We start from the raw sequence: 24,902 nt of genomic DNA, 5'->3' as shown, positions 1-24,902 counted from the left end.
CTAGGAGACTCCTGGGCGGTCGGATCTAGGAGACTCCTGGGCGGTCGGATCTAGGAGACTCCTGGGCGGTCGGATCTAGGAGACTCCTGGGCGGTCGGATCTAGGAGACTCCTGGGCGGTCGGATCTAGGAGACTCCTGGGCGGTTGGATCTAGGAGACTCCTGGGCGGTGGCAGTTGAGTTCTTTGAACCGTCAATCTAATGTAGAAATGATGGTTGGATTTGTTTTCCCATTAATTGAAAATGTAATATTTTCTGATTTCAGGTACAGCCAGCGTGGCGAGAGCGTGGAGCTCCACTTTTGATGATATGATCGGCAAAGGAATCAGCACATTCTTCCAAGAGAGAGTCGCCTTCCAAGTCCCACATGTCCTGGCCAAATACCCGGACTTCTTCGCTCTGATTCTGGTCATCCTCCTAACCAGTGAGTTGCCCATTCTTACTAGTTTTTGAACATGCTGTGCCCATTATGGGGGGTTCCCACCATCCCTGTGCTGAGTTCCTGGGTCTGTACACCCGCTGTGCCCATTATGAGGGGTTCCCACCATCCCTGTGCTGAGTTCCTTGGTCTGTACACCCGCTGTGCCCATTATGAGAGGTTAATTTTGTTTATTGAAAAATCTTACAAACAACAACTTATATACAATAAAACCATAATAAATAAATTAATAAATAACATATTTACAAAATAATTAAATATAACTATACAAAACCAAAAACCAAACAAGAACATAATAAATAAACCGAATAGCGCACAGCATAAACCCTACGAGAGAGCCAGACTAAGGAACATCACCGTCACCATGCATGTAGCCTTTTATCAAAAATATATTTTATCTGAAAATCTAGGGGAGTGAAGCAAGGACAGAAAGAAAAGCCGCACACCCCGAGATCAACAGGCAGCAGCTACAGAGTCCTGATATTCCTCCACGCCTTTATCCAGGCCTCCTGCTGCCACCTGTCTTTCTCAAGACCCCGAATCTTCCCAACCTCACCCAGAATGTTCTGCACCACCACCTCAACAGGGAGGATTTTACTCCGTAAGGATACCTGGCACCGTGCACTCCACGTGAAATAACGGACTACTACACTAACTAAAAAAAGTGTTTCCAAATCATAATCCCGGCGAGTCTGGAATGCCCCATACACCCACTCTGCATAACTCATATGGGGGAGGAAGGGTACACTCAGAGCCCTCCCTACCCTCTTGTACACCTCTATATTAAAAGGGCACTGAAGCAAAAAATGATCCATGGACTCCACCGCACCTCCACACTCTACTCTCGGGCAGCCACGATCACTCACAGAGAGAAACTTCAGGTTGCCCTTCACATATAGTTTTCCATGGAAAGCGAGCCAAGCCTGATCCCTAAACTTCATTGGGATTCTCTCCAAATTAATCAAACGCAAACCCTCCCCCAAAACTAGGCTTGGGCAATCCCTTAAGGCCAGTGGTTCGCAAAAAACAGAGCTCATGATCCGCTTCTCAAGAAGTTTCCTTGGAAGAGATCTGATCTCCCCTGCCGTTACTTGCCACTGCCGAAGTATTTTCAAACACGGGGCAACATAAGTCGGGAGCTTATCATGCTTGACCCTCAGGCTTTTCACTGGCCCACCATTTTCCCAGTTTCGCAGAAAGGGCCTAAACCAGGACTGGAAAATACCAACCCACCCAGGCGGTCTCTCTGCCAACATGTTACCAAGGTTGTACTTTACAAACATCAGAGAGAAAAAGACTACAGGGTTGATCATTCCTAGACCACCCTCCCGCCTAGGAAGATAAGTCACACTCCTTTTGACAAGGTTTATTCTGTTTCCCCATAACAGCTGGAAGAAACAACTATAGATCCTGGTATAGAGAGACACTGGCAAAATGCAGACAAAACTGACATACAGAAAAATTGGAATCAGGTAACCTTTGATCAGATCAACCTTTTCCCTTAAGGAAAACCGCCAACTTTTCCAGCTCGCCACCTTGGCATTGGCATTCTCCAGCCTGCTCACCCAATTTGCATGACCATAGTCACCTGGGCCAAATTCAATGCCTAGAACTCTAATTTTTTGTTGGGGCTCCGGGAAGTCATCCGGGAGAACAAAGCTCTCACCTTCCACGCCCATCCAGAAAGCTTCACACTTGTCCTGGTTGACCTTTGAACCTGATGCTTCCGCATACTGCCTTGTCACTGAGACCACCTCCTGCGCTTCCCCAGTCCCAGAGACAAAAACAGAAACGTCATCAGCATAAGCCACAACCTTCAAAGGAGGCTCACCAGCGATGCCCAAAGGTACCCCACACAATGGTCCACTCTCTAGCCTTCTAATGAAGGGGTCGATTGCAAACGCATATAGCAGAGGACTCAAAGGACACCCCTGACGCACACCTGAGCCAACCACAAAGGGCTGCCCAACCCAACCATTAACCAGAGGAAAGCTTTCAGCCCCTTTGTACAAAATCTTGAGCCAATCAATGAAACCCCCCTCCAGGCCATACTTGCCAAGAAGGAGCCATAGGTACTCATGATTAACCCTATCAAAGGCCTTAGCCTGATCCAATGTCAGCAGATATTTACCCCAACCAGCAGCCCTACAACGCTCCAAGGCCTCCCGGACAGCTAACACAGCTGAGAAAGTGCTTCTACCCTGGATTGCGCAGTGCTGGTGATGGGATAACAAATCGCCTGCCACTGATGATAATCGCCAGAAAAAAATCTTTGCCAGTATCTTTCTATCGACATTAAGAAGGCTAATGGGGCGCCAATTCTCAATCATCGAAGGATCTTTGCCCTTTGACAGAAGAACCACTGCAGATTGCCTCATGGAAGGAGGGAGAGAACCCTCATGCAAACAGCCATTAAAAACCTCCGCAAGGTGTGAAGCCAGGATCTTCTTAAAACATTTATAAAATTCGGCTGTCAAACCATCTGGCCCTGGCGTTTTCCTGATGGCTAGTTTATCAATAGCCTGGATCACCTCATCTGCAGTGATTTCATCTGTCAAATTCATCAAAGGAACAATATTTTCCAGACCTGGCGTAGAGTCCAAAAAACTCAACATCCCTGTCCGATCAAGGTTCTTTCCTCCCAGGAGATCAGCATAGTATGACCTGACGACCTCCAGGATCCCTGACCTAGACTTCGTCAGAGAGCCCGTACTGTCCTTCAGGCCATTGACCGTCTTAACTGCTACGCTCTGTTTACAATTCTGGTAAGGGTCAGGCGAATGGTATTTCCCATAGTCCCTTTCCTGAACCAAAGAGGCGTGCCGGTCATATTGATGGGTCCTCAGGAGGAGCTTCACCTCAGAGATCGCCCCAGAATCTCCTCCATTCGATACAAGGCGGTCAAGTTTCCTCCGCAAACGCTGGTAGGTGATATACTTATCTTGCTGTCTCTTTCTCCCTATGGCCTTGAAAAGCCTAACAGTCCGCTGTTTTATAAGCTCCCACCATTCTGACTTACTGTTGCAAAAGTCTAGGATAGTTACCTGTGCCTGAAAAAATTCCTCAAAGGATTGTCTTACTTCCTCGTCATCCAGGAGGGCCGAATTCAATCTCCAGATACCCCTCCCCCTAGGTGGCACGCCTGAGGCATTCAGAGTCAAATATAGAATACAGTGATCAGAAAACTCCACTGCCCGACAAACAGGTGCCGAAAAAGCAGAGTCCTCCTTTAAAAAAAACCTATCTATCCTACTCTGACTATTACCTCGCTGAAAAGTGAACCCCGTGCTGTCTGGGCAGCGCTTAATGTGCACATCTACCAGACCTGCTTCCCTAACCATTGCATTCAGGAAAAGGCTGTCATAGCCCAGCTTATCTCTGAAACCTCTCCTGTCTTTAGGCCTAGTAATGGTGTTGAAGTCACCTCCAAAGATAACCTGCTGAGCCGTAAAAAGAAAAGGCTTAATCTTTGTAAAGAGGCATTTCCTGTCCCATTTTGTCTGGGGACCATAGATGTTAATCAGGCGCAGGTCCTGCCCCCTCACAGAGACATCCAAAATCATGCATCTCCCAATCTCTACCTCAATTACCCGTCGGCATGTTACCATACCAGAAAAAAGGACCGCAACCCCGCTGTAAGGCTCGGCCGCAAGAGACCAAAAGGAGGGACCACGCTTCCACTCCTTCTTTGCCAGATGTATATCAGCCAGATTACTGAGATGGGTCTCTTGCAAAAACAAAATGTCAGCATCAAACTCGCTGAGCAAAAATAAGGCCATATGACGAGCACTCACTGATTTTAAGCTGGCAACATTAATGGTTGCCACTTTTAACGGAGTGGGAACTGCCATTAGGATAATTGAGGCAGCCGTTTCTTAGCCTGACTACTCTCTCTCCCTGGAGAACCAGTGCGCTTCAATGCACCCTGGGACTCATCATCCATAGAAGACGCCGTACTCAACGAGTCCCATTCATCGTCATCATCTGACAGGACCCCAAACTTATTTTTCAAGGGCAAAACCTTAGGACTTTGGGCAACTGAACACCTTTTTTTTTTTCTTTTGCCCTTCTTCCTTTTCTCCTCCAACCATTCCACATCATCCTTGGACAAACTGCAAATTACAGTCTCCCCACTCTTAGCCTCCCCTTCACCCCCACTCTCCCTTACCTTATCTGCCACCAGGCCAGCCTCTTCACCATTTTCCCCACTCCTCTGCATCCCCTGGTCCCCAATAGAAGCCCTGAAATGTCGAGGGGGTGGGACTGGCACTGCACTTGATGCCCCTGCATCAGCACCTCTTGCGGCCTCTGCAATTTTGGAGGACATAGACACAGAAGGATTGGACACATTCTCGGTAACTGATACATGCAAACGCACAGACTGGGGCACCACAGATTTGGAAGACACTGACACACTGGGAATTGGCACAGACTGGGAAATCACAGACTGGGAAGACACAGGCACACTAGGCAAACGCACAGACTGGGAAGACACAGGCACACTAGGCAAACGCACAGACTGGGAAGACACAGGCACACTGGGCATTGGCACAGACTCAGAGGGAATCGCAGGCACCCTAGCTGCTGAGCTCTGAGCATCCTCCATGTCCAGGCGGAAGAACTCTCTCATGAGCTCAGGCTGGTTATGCATTGCCTCGGGACACTGGCTATAAGGATGCCCAACCGAATTGCACAAGTTGCACCTTATAATGTTGCAATCCTTTGCCAAATGCCCTAAATCCTGACACAGAGAGCATTTCATCACTGGACAGGAGGATGCAAAGTGCCCTTTATCCCCACATTTATTACACAGTTTTGGCTGGCCTGGATAAAAGATGGTCAGCCTGTCCCTTCCCAGGAAAGCTGAGGATGGCAGATGCTGGATGACATTATCAATAACCCTCAGTTTTAGCTGCACAGACCATCCCCCCGTCCATATTCCTCGGTCATCCATAATTTTGTGTAAGGGGCTCAGGATGTCTCCATATCTCCTCAGCCATACAGATAAATCCCCTTGTGGTATGGACTCATTGCGCACAAGAATCGTCACCATTTTAATAAGTGGCTGACGTGACACAACTTTGGGGATGAGCCCTCTCCAGTCCGGCAGGCTCCTACACACATGTTCATATTTCTCCCAAAATATGTCCAAAGACTCCGGACGGATAAAGGACAAATCATACTCATAGGAGCCGGTCGGACTGATCAGGGCGAAGATATCTTCGGGTCTAAACCCCATCTGCAGAATCTTATCAACCACAGCTCTCCTATATGGGGGAATACCTTCGCCTTCCCATCTGAGCTGAACCACATTCCTCCTTTTAAATAGTGAGGAAGATAAACCATTTCCATGCTCCCCCCTACCAGATCCTGTAGCAGCACCAGCATAGGTTTTCCTCCCAGACATACCAGTAATTACAGCATTGTCCTTAGACACAACCACACCTGCTGACAAGGAGCCTGAATCAACCCTTGCAGTCTTTGGAGCAGCAGAGACAAGACCCACCCCCTCCCCCTTCTCTGAGCACTCAGCTGCTTTCCTGGGTTCAATCACAGTTTTTTTTACTGCAGAATCCCCAACAGTTGTAGTACTACTGCTCCCAGCATCTCCTGCACCATTTTCAGGAACAACAGCTTTATCTGGGTCAGGAAAAGCCTTTGCAATGTCCGTGGTGCTCCTCTCTGCAGACACTTCAACCAAAAGCTCAAAGTTATTTTCAGTTTTCCCACCAATCGCATTTAAAGTTTTTTTAGCAGGTGCATCAGGTTGCACTGCATGCTGCACATTGTCTATGGGTGTGGGCTGACAGCCCATAGCACTACAACCCTCAGCAAGCACATTGTCATTAAAGTTCACATCACCACCTTGCACACACACTGTACCTGCTTGCTGTGTTGTTACCTCTGCAGTGTCATGGCTGATGGTGGGATCAAACTTCCTCCTGGTTGTTGCAGGCTTCATGGTGAATGTTCCTCTCTCCACAGGTCTCTCTTTCATAGGGCGAGGAACGGTATCCATATCCTCATCTGAGGAATCCGCAGAAAAATGTAACTTTCTTCCATCCAGAGGGGTTTCCAGCTCAGCGATGAACTCCAACATGCCAGTACCCCCCTCAACCTCCTGCTCAGATGTTCCACATTGCTGCTGCAGAGGGAGGGAGACAGAGGCCTCCGCCATTGGGGGCTCAGCAGATGTCTGAGGTGTTGAAGAGCTGGGCTCATCCTCCGGGCCCACTTTCTCACTCTCTGCTGACTCTGTCGGTACCTGCATCTCTTCACTGGCTGGGTCACTCTCCATGCTGGAAACGGCTCCTCTCCTCATACGGCTGAAACGTTCCTCATTCCTGTATTTTTCCTTAAAAGCTCCGCTACTTTCCTTCAGAGAGCTCACCAACTCTTTCTGCTTCCTCAAAGCTTGCTCCAAGTCCTTTAATTCAGGCCTCAGAGCCGGTCTCTTCTTACTGTACAGTTTGGCACAATACAACTTTTTCTTTTTAAATTCAGTTTTTAAAGCTGCCAATTTCTCCTCCTCTTTCTCAATCCTTGTCAGCTTGTCCACAATCCTCCGTCTAAAGGTAGATAGGGATTCACCCCTCCTTGGGCCGAGCTCCATGTCTTCCATAGGCTGAGGCCTAGTCTCAGGCCTATCCAGGGGGCCCCCGCCGGGGTCCTCCCCAGGATCCAGCATCCCTCCTGGGGCAGAGAAACAACTCTAGCCCCTGGCTTCTGGAAGCACACGAGCTAAGGAATCAGCAACCTCACACCTCGCTGTCAGGGAGTGGAATGGCAGTTTCCCACCATCCCTGTGCTGAGTTCCTGGGTCTGTACACCCGCTGTGCCCATTATGAGCGGTTCCCACCATCCCTGTGCTGAGTTCCCGGGTCTGTACACCCGCTGTGCCCATTATGAGAGGTTCCCACCATCCCTGTGCTGAGTTCCTGGGTCTGTACACCCGCTGTGCCCATTATGAGGGGTTCCCACCATCCCTGTGCTGAGTTCCCGGGTCTGTACACCCGCTGTGCCCATTATGAGGGGTTCCCACCATCCCTGTGCTGAGTTCCCGGGTCTGTACACCCGCTGTGCCCATTATGAGGGGTTCCCACCATCCCTGTGCTGAGTTCCTAGGTCTGTACCCCCGCTGTGCCCATTATGAGGGATTCCCACTATCCCTGTGCTGAGTTCCTGGGTCTGTACCCCCGCTGTGCCCATTATGAGGGGTTCCCTCCATCCCTGTGCTGAGTTCCTGAGTCTGTACACCTGCTGTGCCCATTATGAGGAGTTCCCAGATTTGTACACCCGCTGTGCCCATTATGGGGGGTTCCCACCATCCCTGTGCTGAGTTCCTGGGTCTGTACCCCCGCTGTGCCCATTATGAGGGGTTCCCACCATCCCTTTGCTGAGTTCCCGGGTCTGTACACCCGCTGTGCCCATTATGAGGGGTTCCCTCCATCCCTGTGCTGGGTTCAGGTGGTGGTCATCACTGAGCCCACTGGGCTTCCCCTATAACGGTTATCACTGTTGAGTAGACTGGCCTTTAGTAGCTCCTATGTGGGGATCCTCGATATAAAGTAGGTATTGATGTTCCCTATGGTAGGGTTCCTGGCACGGCTTCCTCTTGTTTGCGGTTTGTTTCATCGATGACATTTTGTATAATGAGCGGTTAATTGACAGAGGGACCCGGCTTTCAGGGAGATATCATGAGAAATAACGAGAAATAATGAGAAGTAATGGCCTCATTAGGCTAATGAACGTTCATTTCTGGTGAGCGGAGCATGTGAGCAATAAATTACCAAAACTGCACTGTCAGGAACACGACAGCCGAATTTTCTGGGTTATGAATACACTTTTATTGTTATGGGGGGGGGGGGGGGGGGAGGGGGAGGGGAGGAACACCTAATACTGAAAGTACGCATATAGTCCTCACACCACAAAGGGCCACATCCTGCACTTGTAAAGTATTATAAAGTGGGGTTAGGTAGCAGCAGGTGGGACTTTTTATTGCTAGTTTTGTTGGTTCAATTGTGTTCTTTTGTATTTTAATGATTGGTCCATCCCTCTCCTGACCACTGATAGGTCTCCTTCCATCCAAGGGGTGGGGCTCGTGGTCTTCATGCCGTGTATGGTAGAGTATATATTGTAGCTGAAGGAACTTGTATGACTTGGCTCTAAAGAAGAAGGCATTGCCTTCGAAACGCATCACCAGTAAGGACCCCAGAGAGGTCCCGCTGTACTTTGGAGTTCGTTGTACCTAGGACTACAGGGCCATGGTTGAGAAGCTCGATGAGCGATTTTAATCCTTAGTTTTGTGAGTATATTTTAGGACGAATGTGTCTTAATAAATATCAGAGGATATTGCACTTGGTTAGTGCGCCCTCCCTTTTTTTTTTTGTAGCCACCAAGGGACAACCCTGCTCCATGCAAATATACTGGAGTGAATATGAGGCTCCTTTACTGGAAATGTGCGTTCCGTGCCGGGTCCAGGTATTCCAATAGCTGGACTGGGTATCTGCACTGGACCCCAATGGAGCTTTGAGGAGCAGAGCTCGCACTCTATGGGTGTGACTAAGGGTGGACATAATATGTTCAGACTGTGCAGCTGCAGAAGGGCCCACTAGGGATTAGGGGCCCATCTGTAATAGATGTGGGTACTGGGACCCTCTGTTACATCAGATCTTTAGAATCTTTATCCCCGTGTCGTGAAATTATTCTCATTACACCTTTTACCGTGATATCATCCCGGCCACCAAGATGTCTGACCATTGCCTCTAGCCATGGTAATAGAAGCCGGTGGTGAAAGACCCTAAAAAGGAAGGTTGGCAGTGCAGGATTGGGTGTAACAGGCTGGTGTCTTCTACAATCTGTGGGCCATAGCAGCACACATGATACGACTCTGCCTTATCGCCTCCTGCCTCTGCGCCTCCTGCTTCTGTATCTCCTGCCTCTGCATCTCCTGCCTCTGCATCTCCTGCCTCTGCGCCTCTTGCCTCTAAATCTACTGCCTCTGTGCTTCTTGCCTCTGCATATCCTGCTTTTGCACCTCCTGCCTCTCCATCTCCTGCCTCTGCGCCTCCTGCCTCTGCGTCTCCTGCCTCTGCGTCTCCTGCCTCTGTGTCTCCTGCCTCTGCACCTCCAACCCCTTCATCTCCTGCCTCTGCATCTCCTGCCCTTGTGCCTCAGACTCCTGCCTCTGCACCTCCTGCCTCTGCGCCTCCTGCATCTGCACCTCCTGCTTCTGCCTCCTGCCTCTGCACCTCTGACCACTTAATCTCCTACCTCTACGGCTCCTGCCTCTGCGCCTCCTGCCCTTGCGCCTCTGACCCCTGCATCTCCTGCCTCTGCCCCTCCTAACTCTGCGCCTCCTTCCTCTGCATCCCTGGCCTCTATGCCTCTGCATCTCCTGCCTCTGCATCTCCTGCCCCTGTGCTCCCTACCCCTGCACCCCCTGCCTCTATGCCTGTGCATCTCCTGCCTCTCTGCCTTCTGCTTTTGCATCTCCTGCCCCTGCGCCCCCTAAACCTGCGCCCTCTGCCCTTTCACCTCCCACCCTTGTGCCTCCTGCCTCTGCGCTCCCTGCTCCTGCACCCCCTTGCCTCTTGGGTCTGTAGGATCATCCATCTTCCCTTCTTCCATCCAAAGTGTTGTCTCGCTATTTTTAGCTTTAGCCGTCTTGCTGGTATATAATTTGCTGAGAGTTACTTTTTTTCCCCCAAAGTCTGAACGTTCTGCATTTTACCGAGTGAATCTTCAAACTAATTATCAGAGGCTTTCACTGCTCCGCTGCCTCTTACGCAGCACGGCCTCCATTATCGGAGCACCTTGGGAAGGCCGCCAGCTGTTATCACTTGGATGTGAGAGGAGAGTGATTAACAGAAAGGAACAGGTGGGATTAAATAAGAATTGCATATCCCGCAATTAAACGAGATCAATGGGTTCCGTTCTCACCGCAGAGCTGACATTCTATAGAGAGGAGTCTTCTCTGGAAGAGCCAATCAAGTGTGAAAAGGTTGAATGGCTCCAGATCTCTTCTAGAGAATAGAAAGTCACCGGTCAGCTGTCACTCACCTGGCCACTCAACCCAAACGGTGACACTGAAATGTCATCATAAACCTCATTCTGAAATGACAACGTGAATGAAGACGGGAAAATCGAATTATGGTGATAAAATAAAAACAAAAATCAGCAGATACAGCGCATCCGGAAAGTTCTCACAGCGCTTCACTTCTTCCACATTTTATCTTACAGCCTCATTCCAACATGGATTACATTCATTATTTTCCTCCAGGGGCGTAACTACAGGGGTTGCAGGGGTTGCAGTTGCAACCGAGCCCCATGCCCCAGGGGGCCTCATGCTGCCCCCCCGTACACCTGGATAGGAGGGGGGACGGGGGGCAGCATGTAGAGAAATAACTGTCCTCCTTTTTCCTCCTGTAGGTGCAAGAGGAAAATGGAGGAGATTGGTTCCTCTGTGTGCTGCCCCCCCCCCCCACTCCTCCTATCCACTTCACTTGTGTTCTGCTGTCTCTGGGCCCCTGTGTGCTCCCCTGGTTCCCCCCCACCACTGTGCTCCCTCCCCTCTCCTGCCGGCTGCTGCAGGGGTTGTCACAATAGAGAATGAGGAAGGGGTCGGTAAATATGTAAGTTACCAGCTCCTTCCTTTTCTGAATGGACAGAGTCATAGTCAGTCACATTGTAAAAAAAAAAAAAAAAAAATGATAAAAAATAATACAATTAAAATACCAAAAAATAAAAACTACTGACACCAGTGGGTGACCTTTCAGGATCACAAAGGTCACACTTGTGACCGGGCCCTGGCATTTCACCACTGTGGGGAGGCCCCAAGATGGCAGGAAGGGGGCCCACTGCAGAACTTGTGAAAGGGTCCCGCTGCAGAACTTGTAAAAGGGTTCTACTGCAGGAATGTAATAAAGGGCCCCGCAACGAGAATAAAGGACCCCAGGATCAGTGGGAAGAGCCCCAGACTTGAAGGAAAGGGGCCCTTCATGGATTCTTGCACTGGGGCCCTGAAGGTTCTAATTACGCCTCTGTTTTCCTCCATTCATTATTTTGTTTCACTTTGCATATGATCGGTTCTTGTTCCTGGCCCTGATTTATTCAGCCCATTTGTTTTCATTAGAGTAGAGCCGAGCAAATTTCAGGAGCCGTCACCAATTACACCGAACACACCGCTGACTCTGAAGCCGAATAATTCCTTGTCAGTGGAAGCGCAATAATCCCCACTACAAATATTCATTAAACTGGAAGGAGGTGTGCCTGGAATAAATGCGGCTCCTAGAAATTATTTCTTGTTGGGGGAGAATTCAATCACAACAAAAGTCCTTTCCCAAAAAAATGCAGATCTGTTCTAGAAGGTCCAGTCATCTCCACAGGGCCCTGCTCCAATAACATCATAGGGCCACAGTGCCAGGGGCCACACATGGCCGTGTCATTTTACTTACAGGAACAAAATTCTGTCATAATAAATAGTTTAGGCACATAAATAAAATAAGTACTAGACTGGTGCACAGAACTGGGAATATATATATACAGTATATGTATATATTATTATACAGGATTTATATAGCGCCAACAGTTTGCGCAGCGCTTTACAATGTGGAGGAAGACAATACAGTTACAATACAAATCAATACAGGAGGAATTAGAGGGCCCTGCTTGTTAGAGCTTACAATCCAGAAAATATATATATTATCTTTTTTTATTTTTCATAGATAATCAAGTTTATTGATGAGAAGCAAACAGAATGGTTTGACTTTTCAGATTGCTAGATAGTGAGATGGGGGTGGGGTTTGTTATTGGTAAGTGCCTGTATTCCATTGTTCTGTTGTTTCTGTCTGCCTTAAGATAAACTTATTATGGGATGTATATGTGTATGTGGATTGGCTGCTAAGGGGAAGGGGGGATTGTCCCACAGTGTATATCTCTTTGTGCATGTGTTTGAATTAACAGTTTGTTTTTACCCCTTCATGAAGTCTCGATTCATGTTTGGAGGAATCGGCTACAAGGGATTTCTATGCTCTTCATACTCCCTTGGATAATCACTAAGCTCTTGTAAGAGCTTGTTCCTGTTCCTGCTTCACTCTCTGGGGAAAGAGGGGTTCACCCACTGGAACCTGGATTCTTGTCGTAGGTCCAGGATGGGTAGGGGACAGCAAGACCCCCAACCAAGCTGCGGCGGTTTGTGGGGTCTGAGGTGGTTATGGTGTCTGGTGGAGTGCTTGGAGCCCTCGGGAAGCACTAGGGGCATCTGTCAATGGAGGTACCAGGTCGGGGTGCCAGTTGATCCGTTACAGAGTATAAAAATAAAAAACGAATCCAGGCATAAATAGCGGCCTAATTGCAGTGGTGGTGTAGAACAGTGGTCCTCAACTCCGGTCCTCGGGGCCCACTAACAGGCCAGATTTTAAGTATTACCTTGGGGAGATGCAGACTAGAATACTGCAATCACTGAGCAGGATATGAGATCACCTGTGATGTAATTTAGTTATCTTGCAAACCTGGCCTGTTAGTGTGCCCTGAGGACCGGAGTTGAGGACCACTGGTGTAGAGGGATTGGGGCGTAAGGCATACGTCCAATATACTTCAAGGGCGTTTTTTTTTTTTATAGCAAGTAAAAATTTAAATTTGATGAGATGGTAAATGCGGTCCATTTGATTATATACATCTGATCTAGTGCTGGGGTATACTGTGTGGGAGGGGTCTTCCATGGACTTCCTATTTTAGTTGCTGCAAATCAGGTTTCCTAGTATTTGCTTCCATCAGTATTGTCTTCTTCTCTGTATATGACCCAACGCTCTCCCTGCCCCTGTCATGTATATGACCCAACGCTCTCCCTGCCCCCGTCATGTATATGACCCAACGCTCTTCCTGCCCCCGTCATGTATATGACCCAACACTCTTCCTGCCCCCAGTCATGTATATGACCCAACACTCTCCCTGCACCCGTCATGTATATGACCCAACGCTCTCCCTGCCCCCGTCATGTATATGACCCAACACTCTCCCTGCACCCGTCATGTATATGACCCAACGCTCTCCCTGCCCCCGTCATGTATATGGCCCAACGCTCTTCCTGCCCCCAGTCATGTATATGACCCAACACTCTCCCTGCCCCCGTCATGTATATGACCCAACGCTCTCCCTGCCCCCGTCATGTATATGACCCAACGCTCTTCCTGCCCCCAGTCATGTATATGACCCAACACTCTCCCTGCCCCCGTCATGCATATGACCCAACGCTCTCCCTGCCCCCGTCATGTATATGACCCAACTCTCTCCCTGCCCCCGTCATGTATATGACCCAACGCTCTCCCTGCCCCCCACCTGTTGGTGTGATTGTCGGTACCTTACTTTCATGTTTTCTCTTCGCAGTTCTCCTTGCTGTCGGTGTCAGCGAGTCGGCCCTGGTAAATAAAATCTTCACCGCCATCAATCTGCTGGTCTTGGCTTTTGTCATCCTGTCGGGTTTTATAAAAGGCGACATCAAAAACTGGAAACTCACTCAAGAAGATTATGACAACTTAACCAAAATAGATAACAGCAGGTAAAAAAAAAAAAAAAAAATTCATCAGCGGCTACTTCTTCAATATTTTACGAACCTATCACACTATATGACCCAATGTATGCGGACACCTGACCTCTGACCTTCCCTCCAATCTATATGGCCAAATGTATGTGAACCCTTTCCCAATGATGGAGTTCAGGTGTCTCCAGTGAAGGGTCCCGGTAATCCTCCACCATGCAAAGACATTGTAGACAATTGTGCTCTGCTCTTCCAACCTTGTGGTAACAGTTTGGCCCTTCTGGGAAGGCTTTCCACAAGATTTATGGCATAACTAATCACCCATTAATAACTTTGGTATTACACTATATACCCAAATGTCTGTGCACATATGATTACTAGGGGAGACCAATCCCCTGGTAATGGCCATGGAGGGGACCAACCCCGTAGTTATGGCCATAGGGGGGAACCAACCCTATAGTAATGGCCATAGGGGGGAACCAACCCCATAGTAATGACCATAGGGGGGACTAACCCCATAGTATTGGCTGTAGGGGGGGACCAACCCTATAGTGATGGCCTTAGGGGGACTAACCCCATAGTAATGGCCGTAGGGGGGATCAATCCCATAGTAATGGCCATGTAGGGGACCAGTTTCATAATAATGGCCATAGGGGGGACCAATCCCATTGTAATGGCCATAGGGGGAACCAATCCCATAGTAATGGCTATAGGGGGGACCAATCCCATAGTAATGGCCATAGGGGGAACCAATCTCATAGTAATGGCCATATAGTAATGGCCATAGAGGGGACTAACCCTATAGTAATGGCCATGGAGGAGACCAACCCTAGTGTAATGACCATAGGGGGACCAACCCCAATAGTAATGGTGATAGGGGGGAACCAACCCCATAGTAATGCCCATATGGGGGACCAACCCCATAGTATTGGCTGTAGGGGGACCAACTCTATAGTAATAGTCTAGGGGGACTAACCCCATACGAATGGCCGTAGGGGGGCCAACCCCATAGTAATGGGTGTAAAGGGGATCAATCCCCTAGTAATGGCCATGGAGGGGACCAGCTTCATAATAATGCCTATAGGGGGGACCAATCCCATTGTAATGGCCATAGGGGGAACCAATCCTATAGTAATGGGCATAGGGGAGACCAATCCCATAGTAATGGCCATAGGGGGGACCAATCCCATAGTAATGGCCATGGAGGGGACCAACTTCGTAGTAATGGCAATGGAGGGGACCAACCTCAAAGTAATGGCCATAGAGGGGACTAACCCCATAGTAATGGCCATGGAGGGGACCAACCCCATTATAATGACCATAGGGGGGACCAACCCTAATAGTAATGGCCATGGAGGGGACCGACTCTATATCAATGACCATGGTTTTGGTAATAGAATGTTCAACAAGCTCAGGTGTGATGGTCAGGTGTGCACAATCATTTGACCATAGAGTTGTATCTATGGGACCACAATAAGAAAAACATATTTTGTACCATTTTGTTTCCTTTTTTCTTTCAGCTCTCCTTTCGGTACGGGGGGATTTGCTCCGTTTGGATTCAGTGGAGTGGTATCGGGGGCAGCCATCTGTTTTTATGCTTTTGTAGGATTCGACTGCATTGCAACTACAGGTAATATTATTATTTCAGAATATCGGCACTCCTCAATCCCCCTCTGTCACTCATTGATTTCCTTGTAGAATAACCATTCCTGATTCCACAACCACCCCTAATATCCGCACCCTCTTCTTGTCTGTAGTCATTATATGTGATGTAATTGTGCTCGGTGTTGGGAAATATGACTTCTCCGATTGGTTGTCAGCGGTATGAATAATAAATGTATATTTTAGAACAGGAAGTTACATTGTATTCTAAGAACAAACGTTGCGCAATGCGTCTCTTAAGAGACCAGACGTGTCCGTACCATCGGATATTCCACTTATATTTACATTGAATTCATGGTATTGGTCAATCTTTTGATGAATTAAAATGAAAAAGAAAATGAAAATGAATTTGGTGAATTAACCAATCCCAGTTCCTTTTTCTGGCACTTTTTGTCACATGTAACAATCAGTATTCTTTGCTAGAAAATTCATTTGAAACCTTATATACATTATATATATATATATATATATATATATATATATATATATATATATATATACACACAGACAGTGCCTTGCGAAAGTATTCGGCCCCCTTGAACTTTGCGACCTTTTGCCACATTTCAGGCTTCAAACATAAAGATATAAAACTGTAATTTTTTGTGAAGAATCAACAACAAGTGGGACACAATCATGAAGTGGAACGAAATTTATTGGATATTTCAAACTTTTTTAACAAATAAAAAACTGAAAAATTGGGCGTGCAAAATTATTCAGCCCCTTTACTTTCAGTGCAGCAAACTCTCTCCAGAAGTTCAGTGAGGATCTCTGAATGATCCAATGTTGACCTAAATGACTAATGATGATAAATAGAATCCACCTGTGTGTAATCAAGTCTCCGTATAAATGCACCTGCACTGTGATAGTCTCAGAGGTCTATTTAAAGCGCAGAGAGCATCATGAAGAACAAGGAACACACCAGGCAGGTCCGAGATACTGTTGTGGAGAAGTTTAAAGCTGGATTTGGATACAAAAAGATTTCCCAAGCTTTAAACATCCCAAGGAGCACTGTGCAAGCGATAATATTGAAATGGAAGGAGTATCAGACCACTGCAAATCTACGAAGACCTGGCCGTCCCTCTAAACTTTCAGCTCATACAAGGAGAAGACTGATCAGAGATGCAGCCAAGAGGCCCATGATCACTCTGGATGAACTGCAGAGATCTACAGCTGAGGTGGGAGACTCTGTCCATAGGACAACAATCAGTCGTATACTGCACAAATCTGCCCTTTATGGAAGAGTGGCAAGAAGAAAGCCATTTCTTAAAGATATCCATAAAAAGTGTTGTTTAAAGTTTGCCACAAGCCACCTGGGAGACACCAAACATGTGGAAGAAGGGGCTCTGCTCAGATGAAACCAAAATCAAACTTTTTGGCAACAATGCAAAACGTTATTTTTGGCGTAAAAGCAACACAGCTCATCACCCTGAACACACCATCCCCACTGTGAAACATGGTGGTGGCAGCATCATGGTTTGGGCCTGCTTTTCTTCAGCAGGGACAGGGAAGATGGTTAAAATTGTTGGGAAGATGGATGGAGCCAAATACAGGACCATTCTGGAAGAGAACCTGATGGAGTCTGCAAAAGACCTGAGACTGGAACGGAGATTTGTCTTCCAACAAGACAATGATCCAAAACATAAAGCAAAATCTACAATGGAATGGTTCACAAATAAACATATCCAGGTGTTAGAATGGCCAAGTCAAAGTCCAGACCTGAATCCAATCGAGAATCTGTGGAAAGAACTGAAAACTGCTGTTAACAAACGCTCTCCATCCAACCTCACTGAGCTTGAGCTGTTTTGCAAGGAGGAATGGGCAGAAATTTCAGTCTCTCGATGTGCAAAACTGATAGAGACATACCCCAAGCGACTTACAGCTGTAATCGCAGCAAAAGGTGGCGCTACAAAGTATTACCTTAGGGGGGCTGAATAATTTTGCACGCCCAATTTTTCAGTTTTTTATTTGTTAAAAAAGTTTGAAATATCCAATAAATTTCGTTCCACTTCATGATTGTGTCCCACTTGTTGTTGATTCTTCACAAAAAATTACAGTTTTATATCTTTATGTTTGAAGCCTGAAATGTGGCAAAAGGTCGAAAAGTTCAAGGGGGACGAATACTTTCGCAATGCACTGTATATGTGATGTAATTATGCTCGGTGTTGGGAAATATGACTTCACTGATTGGTTGTCAGCGGTATGAATAATGTATATTTTAGAACAGGAAGTTACATTGTATTCTAAGAACAAACGTTGCACAATGCGTCTCTTAAGAGACCAGACGTGTCAGTACCATCGGATATTCCACTTATATTTACATTGAATTCATGGTATTGGTCAATCCTTTGATGAATTAAAATGAAAAAGAAAATGAAAATGAATTTGGTGAATTAACCAATCCCAGTTCCTTTTTCTGGCACTTTTTTCCACATGTAACAATCAGTATTTTTTGCTAGAAAATTACTTTGAAACATTATATATATATATATATGATAGGATCTCTATATTTGGGTTTAAGAGTGTTACTTTAAAGATGCATTTTGTAATTTTCCTGCAACATGTTGATGTTTCCTGTTTTACATTGTATTCATTTATTTTCAATAAAATCTTTTATGGGGGAAAAAAAAAAAAGGAAAGCAACAGTGTAAAATTGTAAAAATAAAAAATAAATACACTGTTGCTTTCATTTTTATTTTATTTTTTTTATCACTTTTATTGCTGTCAAAAGAAATATAAACATCCACAGGCATGTGACTGGTCCTCTTTATGGGGAGATCTGGGGGTCAATAATCCCCCCAAATCCCTTCTCTGCCCTTTAAAAGGTTTCAAAATGTTAGGATCAGTGTTTTTGAATGTTTTAAATTTTTTAAAAACTGGCACTGATGGTTTTTGAGTAAACTGGAAGTGATGTCATCGCTTCAGGGGGTTATTATTATAAACCGCTGATCAAAGCCAATCCTGGTTTTGCTTTGCTTGGCTGTGTGGCCGGCTGGCGGACGCGGCGGATCCCGTCCCTGACTGTTGAAGCTTATAAATAGCCTTTGCTCTGTGTGTTTTAGGAGGCTGTAGAGGAGAAAGTGCCACAGATAAACAGGTACAACTGTTTTGTTTCAGCCAGGCCATGTATATATCAGTGCAGTATACTATTCACATTAAAAAATGCATGCTCACCCCAGAGGGCCATGACCATTGTTTTGGATTTGGCTTTTTTGTAAATAGTTCTGAAAATATTAATATATTTTTTTATTGCAGGTGAAGAAGCCAAAAACCCCCAGCGCTCCATCCCTATCGGGATCATCGTCTCCCTCTTGGTGTGCTTCGTCGCGTACTTCGGTGTGTCTGCGGCTCTCACGCTGATGATGCCGTACTTTCTACTGAACAAAAGCAGCCCCCTTCCCGAAGCATTCAGACACGTGGGCTGGGAACCCGCCCGTTACGTGGTCTCTGTCGGCTCCCTATGCGCCCTCTCAACTAGGTAACACAATGTAGCCACAATTTACTAAACTGCCACTGTGTTAAACTGCCACTGTGTTAAACTGCCACTGTGTTAAACTGCCACTGTGTTAAACTGCCACTGTGTTAAACTGCCACTGTGTTAAACTGCCACTGTGTTAAACTGCCACTGTGTTAAACTGCCACTGTGTTAAACTGCCACTGTGTTCAACTGCCACTTATTTTAATCCCCCACCCTCAATAGTAATGTGCCTAACATGAATTTTCACCAGGAATCCAAATGGGATTCACATTTTACAATTAATTCTAATGATTCATTCATTAAATATACACACAGTCCATTCATAAAATAAAAAATGTGAATGGACTGTATCTCATTCATTAGAATCTTAAGTTGTTTTAAGTTCATTACAATGACCTGCTGTTATTTATGACATCTACATACAGTCAGTTCATAAAAAACATTATGAATGGACTGTGTCTTATTAATTAGAAACTTAATTTGATTTAAGTTCACTGTAAATACCCGCCCTTATTTATGGCATTTACATACAATCCATTCATAAAAAAAATAAAAATAATAAATAAATAAAAATAATAGATTTATCTTATTCATTAGAATCTTAATTTGATTTAGGTTCACTGTAAATACCCGCCCTTATTTATGGGCTTTACATACAGTCCATTCATAAAAAAAAGAAAAAAATAATAAATAATAATAAAATAATAAATAAAAATAATAATAGATGTATCTCATTCATTAGAATCTTAATTTGATTTAGGTTTATTGCAATGACCAGCTCATATGCAGTCCATTCATAAAAAAAAAACTATGAATGAACTGTATCTAATGATTTGAATTTTAAGTTGCTTTAACTTCAGTGGAATTACCTGCCTTCATTTATAACATGTGCATTAAGTCAGTTAATACAAAATTATGAATGGACTGTATCTCAATTAGAAACTTGATTTAATTTAGGTTTTCTGTAAATACCCGCCCTTGTTTATGGCATTTACATACAGTCCATTCATAAAAAAATAAAAATAATAAATCATAAAATAATAAAATAAATAAAAATAATAAAATAAATAAAAATAATAGATGTATCTCATTCATTAGAATCTAAATTTGATTTAACTTCATTACAGTGAACAATCCGTATTCATAACATGCAGTCCATTCGTAAGAATTATGAATGGACTGTATCTCATTCATTAGAAACTCAAGTAAATTTTATTTATTTTTATGGACCTGCCTTTGTTTATAAATTGTACATACAGTCCATTCATCAAAAAAATGGATGTTTCTCATTCATTAGAATCTTAATTTGATTTAGGTTCATTATAATGACCAGCCCTCATTCATAACACGTGCATGCAGTCCATTCATAAGATTTATGAAGAGACTGTATCTCATCATTTGCATTCAAAGTTGATTTAAGTTCATTGTAATGACCCGCTCTTGTATAGAACATGTACATACAGTCCATTCATAAAGAAATGAATACATGTATCTCATTCATTAGAATCTTAATTTAACTTCAATATAGTAACCAACCCTTATTCATAACCTGTATATTGCTCTCCAGCTTGCTGGGCTCCATGTTTCCTATGCCGCGGGTGATATATGCCATGGCTGAAGACGGGCTGCTTTTCAGATTCCTTGCTAAAGTCAACAAGAGGACCAAGACGCCACTGATAGCAACCATCGTGTCTGGAATTATATCAGGTGGGAAAATGTGGATTTACAAAAGCTTGGCCCCAGGTCACACCCAGGCCACACCCAGGCAACCCTTTATATGCTGACAGTAACATACAAACATTATGTTTTGGCCAAAATATGTTGCAATAGTGCTTTAGCACTCAGGTTGAAAAGGTCAAAGTTCACCTTCTTTCTTTCCCTTCTCTCACCATGAGCTGTAAACTTCCCCAGCAGCCTAGGTTGTAGGTCCTGTTCTTTATGCTTCCCCTTCCCCAGCTGCAATGTCCGAAGCAGTCAACTCTTCTGCCTACCCTTCAGCCTGGTCCCGAGCTCACCACCCACATGGAGGATCCTCATGTCTGAGTCTTACAGGAGTACTTTACTAACTGGGTTTGGTTCCAGACCTCAACTAGATGACCTGAGCTCAGCTCCAGACCACAACCAGATGACCTGAGCTCGGCTCCAGACCACAACCAGATGACCTGAGCTCAGCCCCAGACCTCAACCAGATGACCTGAGCTCAGCCCCAGACCTCAACCAGATGACCTGAGCTCAGCCCCAGACCTCAACCAGATGACCTGAGCTCAGCTCCAGACCACAACCGGATAACCTGAGCTCAGCTCCAGACCTCAACCAGATGACCTGAGCTCAGCTCCAGGCCTCAACCAGATGACCTGAGCTCAGCTCCAGACCTCAACCAGATGACCTGAGCTCAGCTCCAGACCACCAACAGATGACCTGAGCTCGGCCCCAGACCACAACCAGATAACCTGAGTTCAGCCCCAGACCTCAACCAGATAACCTGAGCTTGGCCCTAGACCTCAACCAGATAACCTGAGCTCAGCTCCAGACCACAACCAGATAACCTGAGCTCAGCTCCAGACCACCAACAGATGACCTGAGCTCGGCCCCAGACCACAACCAGATAACCTGAGTTCAGCCCCAGACCACAACCAGATAACCTGAGCTCTGCTTTAGACCTCAACCAGATAACCTGAGCTCGGCTTTAGACGTCAACCAGATAACCTGAGCTCAGCCCTAGACCTCAACCAGATAACCTGAGCTCGGCTTTAGACGTCAACCAGATAACCTGAGCTCAGCCCTAGACCTCAACCAGATAACCTGAGCTCGGCTCCAGACCACAACCAGATAACCTGAGCTCTGCTTTAGACCTCAACCAGATAACCTGAGCTCGGCTTTAGACGTCAAATAGATAACCTGAGCTCAGCCCTAGACCTCAACCAGATAACCTGAGCTCAGCCCTAGACCTCAACCAGATAACCTGAGCTCAGCCCTAGACCACAACCAGATAACCTGAGCTCAGCCCTAGACCACAACCAGATAACCTGAGCTCGGCTTTAGACCTCAACCAGATAACCTGAGTTCGGCTTTAGACCTCAACCAGATAACCTGAGCTCGGCTCCAGACCACAACCAGATAACCTGAGCTCAGCCCTAGACCACAACCAGATAACCTGAGCTCGGCTCCAGACCACAACCAGATAACCTGAGCTCGGCTCCAGACCACAACCAGATAACCTGAGCTCGGTTTCAAGACTGCAAACTAAAGAAACTAAAGTATATGTATGTAGCAATTTGCCTGGAGTAAATTTTTAAAACTGTAAATTCTTTCACAGCAGACCCGTATTTCCATGGTGTGTCAGGTCTAAACATTCCCACAGATTTATATTACACAATTTTATAGTTTATCATTTTGGACAATCTGCAAATGGGATGATGGTAATGTTCTGAATATTTTGCGGCAGATGGGAATTCTGAAATAATTTCTGCTTCATTAATTTGCTGCTAAATGGAGATCAGTCCCGGCAGAGTAAAATCTCAATATTTACGGTGTAAAAAAAAAAAAGGCGAGCGCCTCTAAAAATGTCTGAAATGCTGGAGGACATCCGTAAAATGACAGTCAGTATCGCACCACGGCTAAACGATGGAGCCAAAGAGTTACATTGATATCGCTCTGTGCAACACGTCCAAAACTGCCAATATAATCCGAAATCTGTCCGGGTTCATGGTCACCTTCTTTCTGTACAGAGAATATTCCAATATGAGGTCTGCAACATATCCAGATCCACATCTCTGTTCAAGGATCAATATTATTATTATTGTTATTAAAATTATTATTATTATTGCTGGTATTATAATTGATGATGATGATTAAAATTTTTTTTACTGCTGTTATTATAAAAATATTAATAATTATTATTGTTTTTTTGCTATTATTACGCTTATTATTGTTATTGCTGTTATTTTAATATTAATAATTATTATTTTTATTATTATTAATCTTAATATTGTTATTGCTGTTAATAATAATAATAATAAATTATAATAACAGCAACAATAAATAAGAGCTACAAACAACAATGGCATTATTATTATTATTATTATTATGAGTATTATTGTTAATAATAATAAAAAAATAATAATAGAAATAACAATAACTAATATAATAATAATGCCATTGTTGTTTGTAGCTCTTATTTATTGTTGCTGTTATTATACTTTTTTATTAATATTTTTATTATCATTATTATGAGTTATTGTTAATAGTAATAACAGCAGCAATAAATAAGAGCTACAAACAACAACGGCATTATTATTATTATTATTATTATCATTATTATTATTATTATTATTATTATTATAAGTTATTGTTATTTTTATTATTTTTTTATTATTATTAACAATAACTCATAATAATAATAATAATAATAATGATAATAATAATAATAATAATGCCGTTGTTGTTTGTAGCTCTTATTTATTGCTGCTGTTATTACTATTAACAATAACTCATAATAATGATAATAAAAATATTAATAAAAAAGTATAATAACAGCAACAATAAATAAGAGCTACAAACAACAATGGCATTATCATTATTATTATTATCATCATTATTATTATGAGTTATTGTTAATAATAATAAAAAAATAAAAATAACAATAACTAATAATGATAACTAATATGATCTATTATTATTAGTAGTAGCAGTAGTAGTTATTATCGGTTGCTATTAGTAATTATTTTTGTTATTATGTCATTATTTGTTCTCCTTGGTTGCTATTATTTATTATTATTATTTATTATTATAATATAATTTTGGTCTATTATTCTGCCCCCCTCATAGCTCTCATGGCGTTCCTGTTTGAGCTGGACGCTCTGATGGAGTTGATGTCCATCGGCACTTTGTTGGCGTATTCTCTGGTTGCGGCTTGCGTCGTCATCCTCCGGTAAGAAATCTTCTATAATGTCTCTCTATGTTTTACAGAAGCTGAAGTTTAATCTGCTTATATTTTGCCTTCCCCGGTACCCCGTGCCCAGGACGAGGATGACAAACTGTGCCCTCCTTCCCTTAGAGTTAGGGTCAAGGTGCCCCCCCCCCCCCCCCATCCCTGCAATAAACCATTGCGCCCAGGGCTACCGTCCCTTCTGCCCACCCCTTATCCTGGCCGCAGGCATTACCATCTGACCGTTGTCTTTGGACCCCTCAGGTACCAACCAGAGCTGATGATCCTCCGACACAAGGACACCGAGATGGTCAAGCTGAATGATGCCGACAACGGGGCAGCCGAAAGCGACCTCCAGATCACCCCATACTCCACCCAACCCGACACCTTCCTGCCGAAACATCTTCTGTTCCCAACCAGCAAAGAGCCCACCAAGAACTCGGGATACATCGTCTACGGATGTGTGACCGTCCTATGTGAGTGTTTACTGTCACTAAGATCTACGAAGGCCGAACTCCGGGCAAATACATTGATGAGATTCATATGTGGGGGGGGGGGGGGGGTTAGCATTTGTGTCCGTCCAGTCCTGAGATTTTCACACAGCACAGCACAAGCCTAGTCCCTCCCCCAGCTTCTGATTGGAAAGTGAAAGGAGAAGCAGATGACTGATTAGCTCATCTCTCTGCTCTCTCCTCCTATGAACGTGCCCCTTTGTTAGCACCATGGGTGTGCGCAGAGGGTGCGCTGGGTATGCCTGGGCACACCCTAATCGTCCCTGTGCAGTACAGATTCTACATGATGGCCCCCCCAAACCCAATAGCACTGCCAGCTTCCCTCCTCTCCTGCCAGCTGTTGCTGCAGGC

General features: G+C 45.0%; 1 protein-coding gene across 1 annotated transcript in view; it reads left to right on the top strand.

Moving 5' to 3' along the window:
• Positions 1 to 24,902, top strand: part of SLC7A3 (solute carrier family 7 member 3) — a 45,764-nt gene that overhangs the window by 8,075 nt on the left and 12,787 nt on the right. Inside the window, exons 2-8 of the mRNA XM_082262700.1 lie at positions 265 to 423; positions 13,825 to 13,996; positions 15,496 to 15,605; positions 18,890 to 19,112; positions 20,680 to 20,819; positions 23,940 to 24,042; positions 24,304 to 24,515. Coding sequence (XP_082118826.1) covers positions 265 to 423; positions 13,825 to 13,996; positions 15,496 to 15,605; positions 18,890 to 19,112; positions 20,680 to 20,819; positions 23,940 to 24,042; positions 24,304 to 24,515 — 1,119 coding nt within the window. The remainder of the gene's footprint in view (positions 1 to 264; positions 424 to 13,824; positions 13,997 to 15,495; positions 15,606 to 18,889; positions 19,113 to 20,679; positions 20,820 to 23,939; positions 24,043 to 24,303; positions 24,516 to 24,902) is intronic.

Source organism: Pelophylax lessonae (assembly GCF_965119305.1).
Source record: "Pelophylax lessonae genome assembly, chromosome: 7".
Taxonomy (NCBI): Eukaryota; Metazoa; Chordata; class Amphibia; order Anura; family Ranidae; genus Pelophylax; species Pelophylax lessonae.
The sequence above is the reverse complement of the archived record's forward strand: the minus strand, read 5'-3'. Positions and strand labels throughout refer to the sequence as shown.